At 38.4% G+C, this 22,573-nt stretch overlaps 1 protein-coding gene across 3 annotated transcripts in view; it reads right to left on the reverse strand.

Annotated features, from left to right (window-relative positions):
* Positions 1-22,573, reverse strand: part of palld (palladin, cytoskeletal associated protein) — a 143,043-nt gene extending 120,470 nt beyond the window's left edge. For 2 of the 3 annotated variants that reach the window (XM_041791859.1, XM_041791857.1), the window contains exons 1-5: positions 22,275-22,573; positions 21,829-21,932; positions 20,409-20,505; positions 17,288-17,540; positions 12,453-13,451 (exon numbers count right to left, since the gene is read on the reverse strand). In XM_041791859.1, the coding sequence (XP_041647793.1) occupies positions 12,453-13,450 (998 nt within the window). In that variant the 5' untranslated portion in view covers position 13,451; positions 17,288-17,540; positions 20,409-20,505; positions 21,829-21,932; positions 22,275-22,573. The remainder of the gene's footprint in view (positions 1-12,452; positions 13,452-17,287; positions 17,541-20,408; positions 20,506-21,828; positions 21,933-22,274) is intronic. The other variant, XM_041791858.1, reaches the window with a different exon arrangement.

Consider the following 22,573-nt stretch of genomic DNA (forward strand, 5'->3'; position numbering starts at 1 on the left):
CACCAGGAATGTCTCTTCAGCCGGCCGTGCAAAATGCTGGCATCAGCTCAGCACAAACTCATTAGTCTGAGAGAACGAGGAAGTGAGGTGAGGAGATGAGGCGGTAAGTGATTGGATGGCTGTTGTCCACTGATCTGACTGCACGAAAGTGAAGAAGCCTGACAGTTGGCTAAACAGAAAAACAAACCCCAGAGAGTTGTGACCTTTTCATCTCATTTATTTGTAGTTTTAAATGCCTCGCTTTAACAAACTTCACATGGTCACGTTTAAATGCTTTATTTTTCTCTCCAAGTAGGTTATTACTCAGTGTTGTTACCAGGGGAAATATTTAATGGTTCATTTGAAAGAGCCTCATTTGACTGTTAACCTCACAGTCTAATACCTGCTTATGAAACAAGGATCATTCCATTCCTGTTATTCATAGCTTTCAGTTATGTGACCGACAGAGGCCTGGAGGGCAAAACAAGCTGAGGTCAGTGGCAGCTACCAATGGACACTATGTGGCGCTGCAGCAATGGACATTTTATCCTTAGACCTTTTAAAAATGGCTCATGTTTACATCACCTGTCAAACACAGGAATACAGAGATATTGATTTTCACTGAAGGTTTTTGTCACTTTGGACACTTACACAGGGTCTGAGACAATATTTACATAGCTTAAATCACAAAACTTTGAGCTACCTTGCATCTGTGATGGTATCAGGATGCCAGAAAAACATATCGGACAGTTTTATTGATTTGAAGAGTTGACCAAGAAAGAGATTAGGCACAAAAAGTAAAGTCCAGTCGAACCAGAGTTATAAAAATATCTGAATAAAATAAAAAAAATTGAGCAACACATCTGTTCATGGAGAACTAGAATGGCCATCTGAGGCGGCAGACCCACGCCGAAGCAGTACCACCAAGGAACTGAGGAACTCCCATTGATTACTACGGTGTTCAGAATTTCGAAGTCCGAGAAAAACCAAACGGGTGCGCGGATCATCACCAAAATGTAATCGATTCTCTCCTGTCACTATCCCAGCCTTCCCTGAAAGTTTGGTGAAGATCCAACTTTCTGTTCTCGAGTTATCTTGTACACATACAACCAAACAAACGAACAAACGAACAAAGAAAGAAAGATACGGAACCCTTTACATAACCCCCTGCCGATTTCATCGGTGTGGGTAATAAAACGGCTAACTAAAACACAAAAATCAAGCATTGTATTACATTAACTATAAATGTGTTTACATTCTGCTCGAAAATGCATTCTAGCAATGTGGATCATGGACAAAGCTCCCACACTTGATCAATGGGTGAATGTGGTTACGAGCATCATTCCACAGGAAGCTTTCTCCACAGCCCTAAAGGATAAACCTTTTCTATTTTATCAGACTTTGGACCCTTTCTTTGGTTTTCTTGGATCCGCAAAATCTAAAAGGATGAGACCGGGACTGAGTGACATGGCCTGGAGAAAGTGACAGGGACTCACAGCTTTATAGGCTATTTTGTTACAGTATATATATTTTTTTTCTCCTCAAATCAAGGTCTGGTACCTAACATAGACTTCCTAAACTCCCAGGTTTTTAATTTATTTTATTTTATTGATCTTATCTTTTTTCAATATATGCTTTTTCCTGCTGTCATATTTTTTTATTTATTATTATTTGTCTGTCTGCTGTATCCTCCTTTCAGTGTTTTGTACAAGTACTACTGTGTGATGCAGTTATTCATTTATCCATGCTTTGCACATAAAAGTAAGTCAATAAAAATATGTTTGAAAAAAAAAAAACTATGAATAATGTGATACTTATGGGACAGTAAATAAGCACAGGACTACCTGCACCACAACAGTGCTGTTACCTGAAACTACATGCTGTATTGAACCCCAAGTTACAGTGCCTGTAAAAAGTATTCTCTCCCTTGGATATTTTACCCTTTTATTGAATTTACTGATTAATCATAGTCAATATACTTCTGCTTTTCAACAAAAAAATTATATATAAAAAAACTCTTTAATGCCAAAGTGAAAACAGATTTCAACGAAGCTACACTAGAACATTTACAATACAATAAAAATATGCAATGTAAAATAGGTGACTGCACAAATATTACCCCCCTTTAAAGTGACTGAACTAATTCAACAGAGGCCCAACAAACTAGTGCTAGTGCTGCAATTAGTGAAATGGGGATCCCCTGAGTGCAGTGAATGTGTCTCAAGTGATTGTAGTAAAATGACACGTGTGTGTGTGGAAGGTCCAGTCACTGTTTAATCAGTATTCCTGACAACCATTACACCATAAAGACAAAAGTACACTCCAAGCAACTCAAAGAAAAGGTTACTGAAATGTATAAGTCAGTGGATGGATAAAAAGATGACAAAATAAAAGGTCTTTCACCAGTCAAAGTTTTATGGGAGGGTGGCAAAGAGAAAGCTACACTCAATGAGAGTTCACCTAAAGGCATGAGAGAGACTCCACAGTCAAGTGGAAGAGTTATTTGGTCTGATGAGACCAAAATGGTGCTTTTTGGCCATCAGACAAGAATCTATGTTCAGTGGACAACAAACACTGCACATCAATAAAAACGCCAATCCTTTCTATGAAGCACAGTGGTGGTAGCATCATGCTGTGGGGATGCTTCATGGCAGCCGGCCCTGGAAGGCTTTTAAGATAGGGATCTTAATTGTCTCCAAGAGGCCATAAGTTTCACAGCCAGCAGTATCTCACTCACCATCTCACAAACTATAGTAGCACAAAATGCAAGATACATTGGAGAAAACAACAGCAGCTCTACCTATGAGATGTTCAAGAAAGAAGAGACAAATCCATGCACACAAACACTTAATCCAGTCAGTCATGTAGCTACAAGCTGATTTAATTTGTTCATACTTGCATTGAAGCAAAAAGCTCTAAAGCTATGAAATTCTGACATACAAGTTCAAAGAAGGTAGAACTGAGGAAATAAAATAAGTTGAAGAATGGGCCTTAAGTTCTCCTCTTTAATACATTAAGGCTTATGATAACTACATGTTTTTCCTTTTGCAACAGTGTTTGTTATTTTGTCACAGTGTGATTATGGTGGAGACTCCTTGAAGGACATTCTTCCAGGAGCGCCCAGTTAAATTGGTAACAATATATAATTTGCTGCCATCTAGTGTCCAAAATCAATAGTAAACAAGAAGTGACTTCTCCCTGACTCCATACATGACAGAGAAACACGCTGCACTACTGCTGAGTAAAACAAAAGCTCTGTTCTGTAACAATTCTGTTACAACATCAGAATTCACTTTTAACAACATAAAGATCTTTAACTTATTGGAACCACTCAAAAGTCATAAACTCAATGGAAACTTAATTTTTTTATGCAGTTTAAGAGGATATCTCTAATTAATGAAACACAAATTAGATAAGTACCATAAATTTGAAATAATACTTAACAAATAAAACCTTTTCTTCCAAGCTCAAGCAACAAAAGAAGCCAGCTTAAAACATCAAAATTAAACAATCATTCATTCCATTCAGTGCACCTTAAGAGAATAGGCACCCATGTACTTTTTACTCAGTTTTTGTATTATTCATATTTTTCAAATGATTATAAGGAAATGCAGTTGTTTTCTCTGGATCTCAACCTGTTTACTACTTTATCCCAGGATAAAAACACCAGTTCTACCACGGCACTGAGTTCATTTCAGTCATTTTCTTGGGATCTCGAGACTTCCTTAGTAAGAACAACACAAAAGACAATACATTGTATATTCAGAGCCCCTCCTACCCTTCTGTCCCTCTCCATTGTTTAAAATCCAGAAACTTTAAGGACCAAATGAAGGACTACAGTCCTTAACTTAGCAACTAAAGACCCCAAGTTAAATTCAATGTGAAATCAAGTCATTATCATGCTTAATTATGATAAATATTCATTGTTTTATGAACAGAAACTCTTAAACCCATGGAGAGTTGTGACATACATCAAAGAAAGGTTTTATTATATTTTTCTGAAAGCTCCATTGTCTTATTTGTCTATTTTGACCCTATTGACCCCGGAATTTAACAAATCTCTGCATCAGACACCAAAACATGAATAAAAGCTTTATACACTGCTGGACTATGCTATTCAACATTCTTCGATAAGGAACTTCTCTACATATAGTCTGAATTTTCCACCAGTGTTTTGTTGTTGTTTTCTGTGCATTTTCATGTTGTATGTCACTACGGCTCCCCTGATTTCCTGTAGTTAAACATGTTACACTTCCTTCATATTTCCCAAGAAGGTGTGGGGAGATGTGGAGCCTGGTGACTGAAAGCGCCATGTCATTGCATTGCCTGCATTCCTGTGCCTGGCTCCTGTTGCCCTGGAGACTATTTATACAGCCGCAGTGGAGGCCCCCATATAGCCTACCGGGGAGATACGCATCCTGGGACACTAACTTTGAATCCTCCAATTACACAAACAACTAAAAACACAAAAACATATGAAAGAGAAACATATAACTCAACCTGACCATTTGTAACATCCTTTTACTTAAACCTAGTCAAGATAAAGACTTTTTAGATTGCATGTTGGTTTAAATTTTAGTCACAAATCACTGAAAACGTCAGGCTTAAGTACAGTTCAGGGTATACCAAATGAGGCAGAAAGACTTCCTTAATGCGCATACTGATTGACCAAACCCATTAAATTATCATCATGTTAGTTGAAAGTGATCAATACGGACAGTAGTACCTTGGGAAATTACCTGACAGTTTTACTTTCAATTCTAAATTTGGTTTAACACAATGATAACTCTTGATCTTGATCTCAGTATTAATCAAATTACATAACAGACATAATGGACAGTACTGTGACTTTGACCCTGTTTGAGTTTTGCATTAACATCCATGCTGGGCATTCACACACCAACTAGACTGAACTTAAATACCTGTGCTGACACTAAGCAATAGCAATACATCTCCCATAACAACCTTCAACTGTAACACACTTTCCTGCCTCTTATCCAAATACCACACAATCTGGAATATAAACCGCAGTCTGTTTTTTGGAAGGGGAAAAGGCAAAGACTGTCTGTGTGATGATTTCCATTTTGCTCAGCAAAGTCCACAGTGGGCAGCTATGCCACTCTTTAAGTAGCATCATTTCATTTTAAGTTTACTCTAAGTACTGAGCACTAACAGATAGGGGTGAGAATGACTAGTGGCCCCACGATATATTATCACAATATTTGGGTCACGATTCAATAGTAGTTTTCAATAGTATTGCGATTTTAAATATTTTGCAATACAGTGAGTATTGTGATACAATATATTGCAATATATACCATTTTTTCAACTGTTTAGCTGATTTAGGTTTAGTCTTACCCTCATGTTTGTCGTATTTCTGCAGTATTTTATTTTCATGTTGCACTTCTTGCAAACCCCATGTGACATGTCCATCTCCTATGTGCCCTGCTTGCATTCCTAATGCCCTTCCCCTGGTGCTGCCATGTCTGTTGTACTATCTTTCTCTTGCTCGACCTCACTGGACAAACAATTGTACAAAATATTGAGTTTATTTAACCATTATCATAAACTTCAATTCATAGAAGCAATTACTTTGAAAAAAATCAATACTTGGTAGACGAGACGATTCGATATATCACCAGACAAAATATCACAATACCATGCTGTATCAATTTTTTCTCCAACCCCTACTAACAGAGGAGTTGCACAGTAAAAATGATCTTTTCTTATTGGCAAGAACAAGAAGAGAATAGATCTCCACACAGGTAAAGTCAAGCCTCTATAATAAAGTAAATACATGGAAAATTGTCAGCGTCAACACTTCAATAGTGTTTATATTGGTCCAAACTACATATAGCTAACTAACTACACTTTTGAACGTGTCATGTATCTAAATACATGACAAGAGCTGCAGTAAGGAAGGACAGAAGGACAAAGCAGGGTCAACTTCATCACAAGGCAACGCATACTGACAAAGAATATGAACTATGTAACCTTTAGGAGCACCTAAGATCACAGGTGGGAGCTTGAACTCTGTGGGTAACTTCACTCATGATGCAAATGCTTCTCACATCAAAAAACAACAACATTCCAACAGAAGCATGAACAAAAGAACTGCAGCAGCACTGTACAGCAACCCTGTACAACAGTAGACATCCAAAAACATCTAAAGACTCTTGCCTAAGGACATGATGGGAAACTATTCTCACACATCCCCCCAGATTTGAAAAAGATCAATTGACTCTTCACAGAGTTGGACTGACACTGGTGGATCAACACTGTCAATTAACTCCAAGTATTAACAGTGAAGACCATTTTATTTAGCATGGGGTTAAAATTACACTTTGGGAGTTCAAATCAACTCTAAAATGTTTAACTCTGAGATATCAACACTCCAGTTTCTGCTCTCGCTACATCGCTTCATGCTCCAGTGTAGTCAAGAGAGGTTGAAGAAGTACAAGGCTTTAGTACTCCAGAAAAAGTATAGTTACCCTGGTTAAAACTGAAGTAGAAGTAAAAGTACTTATTTCAAAATGTACTCTAAAAGTATAAATACCCCCCCCCCCAAAAAAAAAATACTAAATTACAGTCCTTTGAGTAAATGTAATTAGTTAATTTCCATCCTGGGTTATTATGAATTCTGGCACATTGTGAGCAATGAAGTTTTGGCTTGCAATACACAATAAATGGGGTAAAATTTCAGTTGTAGAAACTGTCAATTGCAGCTGCATGCACTGTAAGAGCCCATATATCATTTTCAGTAGTTATAAGGCTTAACGGTAACCTTGCAAAGCAGATGGATTTGCCCGTTTCAGTGTTTCTCACTGGCGAATCCATCTTGCAAAGCTCCCATCTGAACAGTTTGGGCCCGGTTAGAAAGTGACAGGACCAATCAGCATCGAGGGGCAGTACTTATGGGCGCAGCAGAGTCGTGGTGTAAGCAAGCAGCAACAAGAGGCCAGAGCAACTGTGGCGAAGACATTAGCGTGGATGCTGCTATAGTACCAGTTTTATCAGAACTTGACATTTCTTTGTTAAAAGAAGAACAAAGAACATCACTGAGTTGTTTTCTTTTCAAAAACAACAATAGTCATGTTCTGACATGTCCATAGTCGCCATGGTTTGAGTTATGCAGTTCTCTATTGAGTTTACTCCTCAGTAGTGGCAACAACATCACATGTTTTGTTGCTCTGATTGGACTGTAAAGATGTGACAGACAGAACATTCTTCCAATCACCCTTGTAGTTTTTTTTTTTTTTTCATAGGCTCTGCCCTTTCCCAAACGCCGTCTATGGAAGGTTTACGAGAAGGATGTGGGAAACGAATCCTTCTGGCGCGTCAGGTTAGGTTAACGTGGCATATGTATGTCCATCCAGCTTCGCTGGTCACTTGTCTTGAAAAGAGGGGTCATTTAAATCTCAAAAGGTTTATTAACCAAATATTATATTAGTGTTTCCATTAAAAGCATGTTAATGTCAACATGAGGGAGAAAAGCTGTTAAAGAAACTTTGATATCCTCTTATTTTGTGGCCATGGGTACCCATGCATGCTACGCCCTCCAATAGAAATGAAAAAGGGCAGATTAGCCTTGAGCTAAGAGGGGAGTGATGCCTTTTTAACACCTTCTCTAGCTAGTTATAAGCATACTTTTAGAGGGAACAGTGATACACATTTTAGCAAATAAACCTTTTTGAGTGGATGGGCTGCAAACTCCACACATAAAGGCTCTGTCTGACTGGGGCTGTTCTGATATAAATAAACCAAATCTTTTGCTTACTGGCAGACAATCACAGATTATGTTAGTTGAAAGGATAGTCTATAAAGCATGCCAGGTCAGGTAGCATCTACAATACTAAACTAGTCAGGATGAAAGCATTCCAGACCCCTCTGTAGACCACCAGTCTAAGCTATCAGATATCAAATCATTTTTCATATGCATTAAGAGGCATCCAGACTTGGCTTAAAGAACTGCATCATGGTATCCTGATGCCAAAAGTGGATGTGAATGCAAGGTCTTAGATTCAGCCAGAAAAGCTAAACTATCAGGTAGATCAGACACAGCCTTCAGAGAGAGCATAAATACAGTCCGGACATCATGAAATTCAAATTGATTCTGACTTTAATTAGGACAGGTATGCCTAGATAGTAAACAGCAAGCATGTTGACTGGGCTGTGAAGTTGACACATTTAGAAAGAAGAGAGGAGGGTATTTTTAGTCAGTTGGTGCACATAACCAGGGCTGAGGGGTGCTGCCTTCTACACACTTCCCCCAGGCAGTAGTGAGCCAGGCTCCCTGCTTCAACTGGCACAGGTATCGGTGGACAAATGTGCGAACGCAGGAATGGAAGTCCCCTCAGACTCAAACCAGGTGCTCTGCTTGTCAACACACATATAAGTCATCTTCTGGACCCGTCCCATCTCACTCGCCTTATCTCTAATGGGCAGGCCAACATGGCTGATTCCTGACGCCTGCTCTGGTCAGTATCAGCGACACATGACTGTGATAAAGGTCTGTTCGTATACTGTACGTCAATGCACTGTTGGAAAATATTCATTCTGTCCTTGTATTTGGAAATCTGACATCAAACATTCAGGGGCAATAGGGTTTCCCTAATGAAATATGTCTTGGTAACACTAATATGCTGTCAACAGTTTTATACACTTAGAGGGACCCACCGTGAGCTCTGAAGATTTTTTAATGAATCCCCAAATGGAGAATGACTACCTTACTGTTTACCTTCCCATGCCTCTCTCAGCTCAACTTGACACAGCTCCCCTGAACAAGAGACAATTAACAATTGAAAAGGTGTGTACAGTGCCTATAGAAAGTATTTACCCCTTGGATGTTTTACCCTTTTACTGATTATATAAATCAATCATGATCAGTGTAATTTGGCTTTTTTGTAGGGATGCACGATACTGATCCTGGTATCGGGTATCAGCCTGATCCAGCCCCTCAAAGCTGGATCGGGTATCGGCAGGAAAGGGCCGATCTGTGGTGCTGATCAAGGCAACCAGCTCTAAGCCTTTTTACAAGGTTGTTTGCGCTATTTTCTCACAGAATTGTCACTTTGTTTAAAGTGTGTGGTTAAAAACACTTGTGTAATACAGTTTTGTACTGGAATGTTACTTCTGATGTACTTTCTTTGTGTTTTGCTGCATTACCAGTCTACAGGGTATAAAAAGTTTACATTTGAATAGTAATTTCTGTAAGTTTTGAAGCATTGTTTTTACCAAACTGCTGTTAAACATTTATACACTTTATAGTTTAAATAAATATCAACTTCAGTAATCTATATGCACTCATTTTTTGCCTTTTACCCAAACCATTTACCAGTCTTATCTTACAGCAGGGCATGCAGCTTATTCTTTTAACACCGGTATCGGATCAGTATCGGTATCAGTCGATACCCAAAGCCCAGGTATCGGAATTAGTATTGGGACCAGAAAAGGTGGATTGGTGCATCCCTACTTTTTTGACCCCAAAAAATACAAAAATACCTCTTTAATGTTAAAGTGGACATGGAAATCTACAAAGTAATGACAATTACATAAAAACATGTAATGTAAAATAACTGACTGCATAAATATTCGCCCTTCAAGTCAATATATGCATTTTGGCAGCAATCACAGCACTGAGTCTGTGTGGATAGATCTCAATCAGGATATGGGGATCAGGCATGAACAGCCCTTTTCAAGTCCAGCCACAAATTCTCTGTCTGATTGAGGCCTGGGCTTTGACTCAGTTACTCCAGAACATTCATCTTGTCGTCTTTAAACCCGTTCTGTGTAGCTTTCAATGTATGCTTTGGGTCACTGTCTTGCTGGAAAACAAATCTTCCCCAAGTCATAGCCACAGACTGAATAAGACTGTCCTCCAGGATTTTCCATTAATTTGCCAAATTCATTTTACCCTATACCTTTAAAAGCCTTCCTGAGCCAGCTGCTAAGAAGCATCCCCACAACTTGATACAATACAATACAATACAATACAATACAATACAATACAATAACTTTATTTATCCCTGCAGGGAAATTCAATTGTCTGGAGTCTCTCTCATCTGTTTACAGTAGAATTATAAAGTCTAATTGCTGATGGAATGAAAGATTTTCTAAATCTTTCTGTCCTGCAGCGCAGGAATAGGAGCCGTCCACCACCGTTGTTTCTTTGGTCATTTAGGGAGATATGAAGTGGATGATCTATGTTCCTCAGATTGGCTTCCACCTTCTTCACTGTGCGTCTCTCCACTTCATCCTCCAATGACTTCAGCTTGATTCCGACCGCAGAGCCAGCTTTTTTCACCAGTTTGTTCAGACGCCTTGCATCCTTGTGTTTTACACTGCCTCCCCAGCAGACTGTAGCATAAAACAGAACACTTGCCACCACAGACTGATAAAACATCTGCAGCATCTTACTGCAGATGTCTATTGATCGGAGTCTTCTCAGGCAAAAGAGGCGGCTCTTCCCCTTTTTGTAGATTAAGTCCACGTTTTTAGACCAGTCCAACTTATTATCCAGGTGTACACCTAAATATTTATACGATGCCACCACCTTAATGTCCACGCCACAAGTGTTCACTGGCTGAAGGCTGATGCTGGTGTGTCTGGGGTTGATGTTCAGTGTTTGATATCTGCCAAACATATTATCTTGTCTAATGGCCAAAAAGCTCCATTTTGGTCTCATCAGACCAAAGAACTTTCTTCTACTTGACCATGGAGTCTCCCACATGCCTGTTGGTGAACTCTAGTCCAGATTTAATCGGAGCTTTCCTCAAAAGTGGCTTTCTCTTTGCCACTCTCCCATAAAGCTTTGACTGGTGAAGAACCCAAGCAACAATTGTGTACAGAGTCTCTCCCATCCCAGCTGCTGAAGCTTGTAACTTCTTTAGAGTAGTCATGGGCAGTGGTGTAGTGCATGGTATAAGCAGGTTTACGGAGTATACCCATTAGTTTTCTGGCACCATAGAGTATACACACATCTAAACAGTATATGGAAGAGTATACCCACACCTGCACACACCACTACTACTAACTTCTACCTTTCAATAACCTTTTCTCTGAGTTGCTTTGTTTTCATGGTGTAATGGTACCCAGGAATACTGATGAACCAGTGACTGGACCTTCTGGACACAGGTAGCTATATACTAAAATCACTTGAGACACATTCACTGCACTCAGGTGATCCTCATTTCACTAATTGTGAGACTACTAGCACTAATTGGCTGGACCTCTGTTGAATTAGGTCAGTAAAGGGAGTATATGCTGTATCTATGCTCTAACTTATTTTAAATTTAAAATTTATGTTTAAATGGAATTGCTTTGAAGAAATCTGTTTTTCCTTTGACATTAAAGAGGTTTTTGTAGCAAAAGAAAAACAATAAAATAAAAAAAATCCAAGGAGGATGGATACTGTTTATAGGCACTGTATCAGTATCAGTAGAGTCTAAATAAGTTTGAAAATACAGCTATATCAGCAAAAATCCAATACTGTGAATCCTTAGAGTATCATATCCTTTCCCATAGAATCATGTTTGCTGTACCATAATCACATCAGTCTGTATAATATATTATATCTTATTACATTATCTGTATTACATAGTATATCGCACCGTATTCTTGGTCAGGTCTCCCTTCAAAATGAGATCTCTGATCTCAGTGGGACCTACCTGGCTAAATAAATGTTAAATAAAAATAAAAAACAATATTTCCTCCTGTCATATCATATTGTCTCTGGCAACAGATTTTTGGATGAACTTAGAAAGAAATATCAATATCTCATAATTAGTGTTGCACTATTAATCTAATTGTAATCCCAATCGCGATGTCAGGCTGTCCAATTACATAATCTCATAGAAGGCTGCAGTCATTTTTGTAGTAAGTAGTACTTGAAATGATTACAAATATGCTTGCAAAAAGGCCTTTAAGTTTAAATTACTACAACTATTACCCTTTGAAGAAGTACTTTTATTTTCCAAAAGGAAAAACATTTATTTTTTGAAAGCAGTACACTAAAAACATAAGATTTTGTATTTTTTTATACTTCTTATTTTTGTATGTTTTGAGAGATGCACACTTCAAAACTATCATTATTTTCCTTGATAACCAAGCAGGTAGGCTCATGATACATTTACTCAGTATATCGCAATCACAGTATTTTCCAGTATAATCAAAACCAGTCACCAAATCGTGCAGCACTATTTATTCAGGCAGTATAATCAGTTAAAAAACGATAAAAATGTTTTTGCTGGGGTACATGTTAATATAATATAATACAAACAGCTGTCTTCTTTTAAACACTATCTCCACAACAATGTTATATGTCTAAGACATGTAGAAGTTATCCAAGCTTATAAAAGGGAAGAATAATTCCCTAGTTCCAAAACTGGGCCACCACCATCTGCTGAGGAGTAAGATTACAGTATAATACCACAAAAAGCCTTAGAACAGCTGTGTAACGTTGGATCAAGCCTTACCTGACAAGTGGCTGGGGGTTTCCTCTGACTCTGCACTCCAGACGGATGGGGCTTCCTTCAGCCACCTCCTGACTCTTCAGCTTCTGAAGGAAAATAGGAGGAGACAGCGGCCCATCTCTGGTCAGGGCACCAGAGTTTTGGTACACTGCAGAAGTTGTGGCCGCTGTCAAACCTACAGGCTGAGGCTCTGGGTTTAAAGCTGGATGGCTGTGCGGTGTCTCCTCTGGTTGGCTGGGAGGCACAGGGGGAGCAGAGACCGAGCCTTGTGGGACTGGTCGCTGGCCCCGTGGAGTCAGATAGCCACTATCCGGAGAGGAGGAGTCCTCCTCTACAGGGGGCTCCATCTGTGCAGCACCTTTGAAGATAGACGACAGCTCCTCAATGAATGTTGCTGCTCGGCTGCAGAACTCTGTGGCCGACCCTGCCCGATCCGCCAACTCCAGGCCTTCATGAAGGAGCCTGGGTTTGTCTTGTTTATAGACTGGATGGACTGGTTTGTGGCAGACAACCTTCTCAGCAGAGGAAGGTGCTTCACTAGACATTTGTAGGGGTTTGTTGAGGGGGGCGCGCTGGCTTGAAGAAACATCAACTGGTGCATTTTCATCTGAGCAGGGAGCTTTGGTCTGGTGCTGCAGGTTTGGGCTTTTACTGAGGTTTTGCGAAGTCTGGGGGGGTACAGGAAGAGAGGGTACATGTTGGAGAGCCTGCTCCTGGGGTGTAGGATGCAATAGGGCCGGATCTTCACATTCAAATGGTTCTCCAAAGGCCTCCCGGGCCAGGTCCAGGCTAAGGTTGATCTCATCTGCATTCAAGAAGGCAGTAAGATCCGCAAAGTCCGCATCTCCAGAATCCAGCTCTGTCATTGAGTCCAGGTACAGTTCCCCATCAGAAGAAGCCTCGGAAAACACCCCGCCATCACCTTCTAAAGTCCCGCCTCCTGCTGGGTCCTTCAGCAGCAGAGAGATGGGGAGTGGCTGGTTCCAACTCCCGTCCTGCATCCTGAAATACACACATCAGCTGTCATTAAGTAGCAGTTTACACAAAGTAGACTGCAGCCGAGCTTAAAATGTACATGAGATCTCTATCATTAGAAGATGAAGGAGTCAAACGTCAAATATAGACCTCACAATACTGGCTTATGTGCTCTAGTGGCCACTGAAGGGAGGGTGACTCTGGCTGCTGTCTGGACACAGTTGGTGGGTATTAGCAGAGGCCTTCACTGAGGTCACCGAGAGCATGACTGGCATTTTTTACTTGCTTTGTGTCTGACAGGATCATCACTCTTTTCATTTATGTAGCTTTACTACACATTAACAGACACCAGGAGCTGAAAATAACATTTTTTTGACAACTGATCCTACTGTTGTTTTTTTAAGCAGTGATTTAATAAATTACTTTCATAAGATTGCAACAAAAAGGTATAGGTACTGCTGATAATAAGCTTTGGAAGTTCAGTCATGTTAAGTTGTACAAAGTTACAAGGGCTCTCCACTAACAGCACAATAACTCTCATAATTATTATGATTGATCACTGCATGGTGGTGCAGTTATTAGTGATGTCACTAGAGCTGCACTGATTAAGAAATTTAGGGCAGTACAAAATTATTTTGAAGCATGACAATTTTCCCAATACTGATGTTTTTTATCACTTCTTTTGGTGGAACACTCTTAGTGTTTGCACGATTTTCTCTCACATTTTACCCTAAAATCAGATCCATTTGTCTAACTGGCCACTTCCTCTGTCTTGTAAAGACCTCTTATTTGATTCCGTAGCTTAATAGGCAAGATGGGTTCGGTATGTACCTCAGTTTTGAAGTCACGGTTTGATACGTTTTCAGTACGGTAATGAAAGCAAATTAATTATTTATTTCTTGTCGTTAAATTATATTAAAATAAATAGGCTGAATAAATCACATTTAAATTATTAATAATGCTGCAACCTCCTTCCAAAAGGTCTTCAATGAATAAAAATATTACTAAATAAATACATTTTTGAATTACTTAATTATTTTAATTGATATATTGACATATTTACACCCATTCTTTAAACACTAAAAATTCCCAGCCAACTTGAACTCATCATCGTACATCCATAAGTTAGCTTGTTAAGTATGCTAATTAGCATCTATCCTGCCAATTCCCCCACAGACTTCAGCGCTGGATTACTTTTTTAACCAATGGGACCTACAACAAAGTTTGGGAGAACTTTTCACAGCCCATCTTGGCAGATAAAGAGGTTAGAGCGGTGTGAAATCTGAGGAAAACTTTACCTATGACGCAGCTGCAGACATGATAGAGTCCCCTCTCCCCCCTCCTCTGAGGCTGATAGAATTGATTTTATCCACAAAACCAGAGCACCATTGTTAAATAAAATGATCTTAAATCATGAGAAGTTCATAACTGGCTGGCGAGACTTTTTGTTGTTCCTCCTCATTACAGTGACGTTCTTATTAAGTGGTGCCTTTTCAAATGCTTTTATTGTTCCGCTGGATGTCGTGCTGTCAGCAACACACATGCTAAATAATGTCAGTGCTACTGTTGTTCTCTTTGTCCACTGTTGTATTTCACTGGAAAACAAAGCGTTCCTAAACAGGACACTTTTATCTGGGAATATTCAGGCTGTTGCTGTCGTTTGCTGTGGTTGTGTGGTTGCCAGGACAGTGTGACAGTGAGTTGTGCTCTGGTTTTCCATCTGTGTATGAGCTCTGTTCCACATGTATCTATTCGGTACATGTCTGTACCGTACTGAGAGGTCCGTATTGATACACATACAATATGAATACGAATACACGTACCTTTACACCCTTAGTAAACAGGATTGATAGCCAATTCCGATGTTTAACTGATGCATCTGTGCATCCCAAACTAACGCCTAACAGAAAGAAATTTTAAGATTTAAAGTCAGACAGGGTCTTGTTTGCTCAGCTGAGGGAATGGAGCAACCTCATCACATGAAGAGGAGCATTTGTTCTGTAGTGCATCTTTTTAAAAATGTAACTACCTGCTGAAAAGAGTTCAACATGACAAATCAAACTTATTTATTGTATCATATTAAGCCCTTCCTTTGCTACTAAAATATGTAGTTCATAAAAGATAAGTGAAATGTAATGTTAGAAATATCTAAATTAGTAAATATGGCAAATTAGTATTTTCCCTGTGTCCCAAAAATGTCTTCTGATTACACCTGCTGGTGTGCCGGATCTGGCCTACGAGCTTTGGGTTTTTTCCATCTGTGACTTAGGACTTCCGTAGTATCCATCATAGACTTTTGGACCCAGTTTCTCTTTTCCAAGAACACATTCTGTTATAAAGCTTTTTATAAACATGTATGTTTTGTCCCTTTGCTCAACTTTGTTTTGATTTCATCTAAGATTCATACTCTGAGATTTTTCATTTCATACATTCAAATGGCAAAAAATTGCAGAAAGGTTGATCATGATTTGCTGTAGAGGAAACAGTGGGGGGACTTGAGAACAACAGGTATAAAGATACAAATATGGAAAATAATTTTAATTTCAACACTTTCTGAATCATCACTAACAGAAAAAAAGATGGAAACAGCAAAACACCTTATCCCAAGTTAAAAAAGACAATAGAGATCATAAAAATGTACAATTTAAAAAATGTATGCCTTTATTCCATCCACTTTCCAAACCATTGCTAAAATATTTCAGCAGTTTAAACAGTCTGCAGCAATTTCTCTGCAATTTTTTATAACTACAAATAATAATTTATCCATTATTGGGAGTTGAAGCTTTCTATTTTTGTTGTTGTGGTATTAAACATCCTTGATCAAATATAATAAATAAAAATATTTTTCCTCTATTAGACTAAATATTTAAATTGACCATCATGTGGTTAATGAGCATTTTACCCTTTGTGGTTGTGAATGTAAACAATGTTTTAACTGAGCATTATTCCTGGCATCCTTCTTTTAAACAACATAAAGTCAATATAATATAAACAATGCTGACTCTCATATATCTTGTTTGAAGATATATTGGTGTATCTTAAATCCTCGTCTAATATCCCAGCCTGACTCTAGATGAAGAGTATGCTGTGTAGCTGTTTGCGGAGATACATGCATCGCTCACAGTATGACACTCAGCGCCTCATGGCGTCCTGAAGACCAGCTGTTGTTATTTTTAATCCCCTGGGCTATGTTTCACAGCAGCAGCACAACTTCACCCACCCTGAGCTCAGAGAGAAGGCCTTTAAGCTCAGGTACGACCAGACATACGCAAACTTACAATGAAAGCCCCAGAGTTAAAACAGACATGTGGAGGAAACGTCTTTGGGATAACAACAGGGCTGATTAAAAATGAATGTGGAAAATTTTAAACATGAGACTGTCTGACACAATGTTAACAACTGTCACTGCTGTCAGAGTTTCCACTTAGTCCTATATTGTCTGAAAGGTTTCATAACAAGAGTCGGGTTGACTTAAATGCTTCTAAATACTTGTATTTTTCTGTATTTTTTAGACTATTAACTACCTATTTGATCCATATTGACATATCTTTCTATGTTTACATGTAATGATCAGTATTTAAGAACTCTGTTTTTATTTTATTTCATTTTATTTTTATTATAAAGCACATTGTGACCTTTGCTCTTGAAAGGTGCTGTATAAATAAACTTCACTTACATATCTTAAATTAGAAGGTACTGAAATGTCCTCAAAGAAGTGTAAGAAAGATGACACTTTCTATGTCATCTATAAATTGACTGATACTGCTCAAACCACATTTAAACAGCTGTACTGTCATATGAAATGGTTTTGAACATGCTTTCCATAAACAAACTAAATGCTGGACAAAAACAAAAATGCCTACCTTAAAGTGTGCTATCTGTCCTCCTGGTTTAGTGGTTCCAGGTTTGTCTCGTTTATTCAAAAAAGAGCCTAAAAGAAGCTTCTCTTTCCAGAAGAGCAGCCTTATTGGTCAGACAGTCAGCAGGATCTCTCAGGTTCAGGGTCCAATTGCGTACTGCCTCTGCAGTGGCCTGCTGTCCCATCTGTCTCGGTCCCAAACTGCTCATCGTGTAGGGCTATATTTGGCCCCTGGCTCAGGTTACACAGCCAGAGCCCTGGCAAGAGGAGAGAGTGTTACGGTACAGGAGGGGAACAGAAGGTGGGAAAGAACAAGTATTTGTTAATCAAACACAGTAAACAAGGAGGACATTGCAGCATGCCGTCATATTTGATAAAGAACAGCAAAAACATTAATTAATGAGCCAAACAGGGCTCATACAGCCGGTATTATAATCATACTACTATTTTAATTTCAACACAAAAACAAAAAATACCTTCCACACACCCAAAACAGGTTGATTCAGTAATTTTTGTTCACCAGTCTGCACATTAGAAGGAGTCAACAATAGGGGTGGGAACCAAGAACCGGTTCCCATTGACAACCGGTTCCAACTGGCTCAATCCATCGACATCATTTACATTTTATCTTAACGATTCCCTTATCAATGCCTCACTCCCGCGCGCCTTAAAATACATTTCTCGCAATTGACAGTAAGCTGAACAGAGAAGCTGAGAAAATAAAAATTTACCGGGCTATACAATATTACCGCAAGGCGTTTAACAAACACAATAAACAAGCACCTGTTTGCATGCATGCATACGCACAATGAGCAGAGCCAACTCTGTACCGCTTCATCTAATCCTTTATCAAAATGCTTCGAAAACTTATCTGGGTATAAAACAAACATAAACAAACAAAAACTCCAGTACTGACATTAAACTACATACCACCCGTAAATGTGAAGGACAGATATAAATTTAATTGGAATCTAGGGGCAATGAAATATTTGGGAGTGGTGGTTACAGAAAATTTAAATGGATTAGCAAAAGCAAATTACCAAAACATCACTAGAGAAATCCAAAAAGATTTAAAAAGATGGAACACACCACCTTTAAATTTCAGTTCAAGAATAGAAATTATAAGAATGAATATGGGAACAAGACTTCTCTATTTAATTCAGGCGCTGCCAGTGATGAAACCTCAATCTACTTTATAACTTGGGACAGGAAGATGTCACAATTCATATGGGGAGGTAAGAGACCTAGGGTCTAATATGCGCTCCTTCAGCTCCCGAAAGAACAGTGGGGGCTGGCCCTTCCACATTTAGAAGAATATCATTTTGCATCACAACTGAAATACATTTACTGCTGGAAAAAATATAGATAAAAATCCAATCCAAATTCTAATAGGAGATAGAGAACAATACAGTTAACTGAAAAATAACTTGGATCCAATATCAAGGTTTACAGTAGAAATATGATACAGAATAGTTAGAAGATATCAGCTACAGAAAGATGTTAACACTTTAAAATGGATAGTATATGATAGCAGTTTTAAACCTGCTCAACAAGGGCTGGGGCTCAAATATTGGTCTGCAAAAGGACTTACAACACGGAAAGTTTGGGAAAAAGAAGGGAAACTGAAGAGTTTAGAGGAAGTGAAAAAACATTTTGGCCTAGATAAACAGGATTTTTTTTCGTTATTTACAAGCAAGGGATTATTATAATAGGGAAATCAGGGGAGCTGCTTCCATCGGAGAGAGCCTGGTGATAAAAATAATTCATAAAACATATGACAGACAGTTGATGAGAGAATAATCAAAATGTTACCATGCAATTATAATGAGCAATAAACATTCAACGGATCACATAGAGATGAAGTGGGAAAAAGAATCAAATGTTGAAATATCGACAGAGGATTGGGAAAATATGTGGAAAAACCATCAAACAACCACTGGCTCTCAAAGATGGAGAGAGTTCTCATGGAAAAATCTTATCCGATATTTCATAACACCTAAAATCAAAAGTAAATATCTGAATCAATCTATCCCATGCTGGAGAGATTGTGGTTTACCTAATGTTAATCATAGTCATATATTTTGGAAATGTCCAAAAATCATGACTTACTGGGAAAAAATAAATACAGAAATAACAAAAATATTGGGATATAATTTACCTTTTAAGGCATCCACATTATACCTTTATAATTTTTCAGAGAAATATGTACGAGGGAAAGATAAGTACCTTGTTAAATTTTGACTGTAGCCTGTAAAAAAACAATAACAAGGAAGTGGCTTCAAGCTGACCCCCCAACTGTAAATGAATGGATCCAGACTATTGAAGAGCTTTATCTGATGGAAAATTTGACTCATATGAGACTGCAACAAACCCAGATGGAGGACAAATGGGAAGAATGGAGGGTATACAGAAGTTGGAACAGTGACACTGGAAACTAAGAGACATTTTTTAAGAATACTGAAAGATCACGGATGTATGTTTTATGACCTCAGAAGTGCAAATATCTTCCCCTGTGTTGTAAACTTTTTTGTTGTTTTTTTAATGAAAAAAAAATAAAAAGAAAGTAAAAAAAAAAAAACCTTATCAATTCCCACCCCTAGTCAACGAACACATGACACAATTAGACATAATGTTAATTGTAATGAAAGGCAATAATAATAATAATAATAATAATAATTCCTAATAATGTATATCTAAAGTAAAATTTTGCTCTGAATCATCATTAATAATCCAGATGAGTCTGCAGTGATTCTGTTCTCTCTTCTTATTTAGGACATTATATGGGTGTCAGTGTTTTTGTGTGGTAACCTGTAGCTCAAAGTCAAAAGTCTGCAGGTTGGGATGTAAATTAATCTTTTTGGGACAAGGAGACATCGCTGTCTCTCCCTCTCCTCTGCTCGCTATAGTAGCATTACCACAGGTGGTCTGGATTGATTGAGTATATTTTGGTATGGTTCGGTATGACAAACCCCCAAAATAGTTTGTGTTTCCACAAACACTCATACCCTCACTTGTTGGGTGGCAATGTAAGCCGGAAAGAAAGGCCAAGTCATGCCACCACCTGGAAAAATGTCTTGTGCCTCGCAGTGCCATACAATTCCCTCTGCATTCCCACCAACAATCACCAGAAGGTCTGCGCCTCTCAGGTCATCCATAGGCCATAGGGTGGTACAGCGTTCTGACATAACTGATTCACAGCACAGTCCTGAACATGGGCGTAGCCTGCAATGAAAAGTGTGTTTTTATTTTATCTTACCAATTAGTGTCATAACTGAATCAAAAGCCACTAAATGAATCGGTCAACAGACTGAAATTTGTATCAAAAATTAAAGTAATATACAATGGGGGGGGGGGGGGTATATTAAAACACAGTGGTTTCTGTGTTTACTGCTGTTGGGCAGGAAGTGACGTTTCTTTCAAGCTCTACTGTGTCTATTAGCCTATGTGTGTAGCACCACTAGTCAGGGACGAATAGGTAAGCTTGGGTTTGACGTGGGAAGGGTCAGTTATTTGGAACCCTTCCAATTTTTGATAACAGAAATGCAAATAAATGCGCACCACGCCGTACCAACCCACTCAGTGGAAACGACCTTTAAATGTCTGTGACAGACCCTAACATTAACATGCATTTAAATAAGATGATGAAAGGACATCATAAAAGTTATATGCTGACTAGTGAATGAAACAGTTAACAGTGTAGTGCCTGGGATGGAGAGAAGAGCAGAGATGCATGGTGGGGCACTTCCGCAGCAATCAAACAAAATCCTGCATCTTCTATTGTCTTGAGCATTACTCATTGTCAGGTTATCGAGATGAAACACTGTAAATGTCACTAGTAACTCATAACCCAACATCACATTCAACTCTATCATCCCAGTGTTTTTGTATTTTAATGTGAGACCAAAACTTTTTTATGATTTGAGAGTATATACAGAAAATCTGACATTAAATTTCATACTCTTCATCCATGTGATGACCCTATTGCTACATCAAATTCTGTACAAACTACATTATCTACATGGTTGTGTATATATTTTCTGCTGATAGTAAAGTAAAAATGTGACAACAAAAAATGCCAGCAGTATCTTACTGCAGTATGAAAATGAACTTTTCTTGGAGCATTTTTAAATGAGAAAAAAATCTTATATTAAAATTTTCCTCTGTAGATAAAAGTGAAAACTAGAACAGTATACATGTAAGTTTTAATAAATAAAAATGAGGTATAATTACCCCTTTTGGGATACATATTAAATTCTTTAATTCTGATTTTGACGCATTGATGTGTTCATGACAATCTTACTGTTGAGTTGATAAGATATAACTCACTATCGTTTATTTTTATTATGTTTAATGTGTTTACATCGATCTGGATAGCCTTTGAATTCCCTTAACAGACAAGAAAGAAATAATGGCATATTATCTTTAATCATGTATGGTATGTCTAATGTGAATCTGACTAAAGGTACCATTTAAAAACAGTATATGTTTCACCTCTGAATTTTAAGTTGCTCTACATAACTCTGCAATGCAGTTGTGTTTTCTCACCTGTTGTTTTGACTTGTGTTCCTCTGTCATACAGTGTGTCCGGTTTAACTCTGGCGTGTTCTTCTTCTGTTCTTTTCCTCAGCTGGAGTGATTAAAATCCATCACTGCAACACAAAGATGACTCCAGAACTGACGGGACATTATGTTAATGTTCCCTACCACAATAAAAGCCTGCTATGCAACGACATTGAGGTATTTTGGTCGCACATTAGATAGCTGACAGCTTAAAAGACGTAATAAACACACGAGATAGGAGAATGCCATTAAAAAGCAATATTACAATATCACTACAGAATATAAGAAAAATACCTGAGAGAACACACGGCTGTTACCTTCTTTTTTCATGTTCATGCAACTGACAGAAATCTGTCATAGCCACCGCTACACTGGTATTGAGCTTGAAACAACCTACAATATTTACTACAACACTGTGTATTATCACCTACCTAAGAGGTTCGCTGCTGCATGAAAAAAGTCAATGATTACGATTTATTTTTACTAAATTGCTCCTAGGATTCATCAAAAACCAGCTAACTGCCGCCTTCTGTCGTCACTCAAATGCTAGCGATGCTAGCATGTGTGCTAGGATTACACTCCACAAGCGGTTCGCCGCAGCTTTTTTAATCTCCAAACATTTTTAAGGTAGGTTTAGGGTTCCGCCGTGACTCCAGTTTCTTTCCCTCAATCCACTTCCCAAACTCAATCCTGCATTTACCAGTCATTTACCTATACACATTATTACTGA

This window comes from Cheilinus undulatus, linkage group 7 (assembly GCF_018320785.1).
Source record: "Cheilinus undulatus linkage group 7, ASM1832078v1, whole genome shotgun sequence".
In the NCBI taxonomy this organism is placed as follows: domain Eukaryota; kingdom Metazoa; phylum Chordata; class Actinopteri; order Labriformes; family Labridae; genus Cheilinus; species Cheilinus undulatus.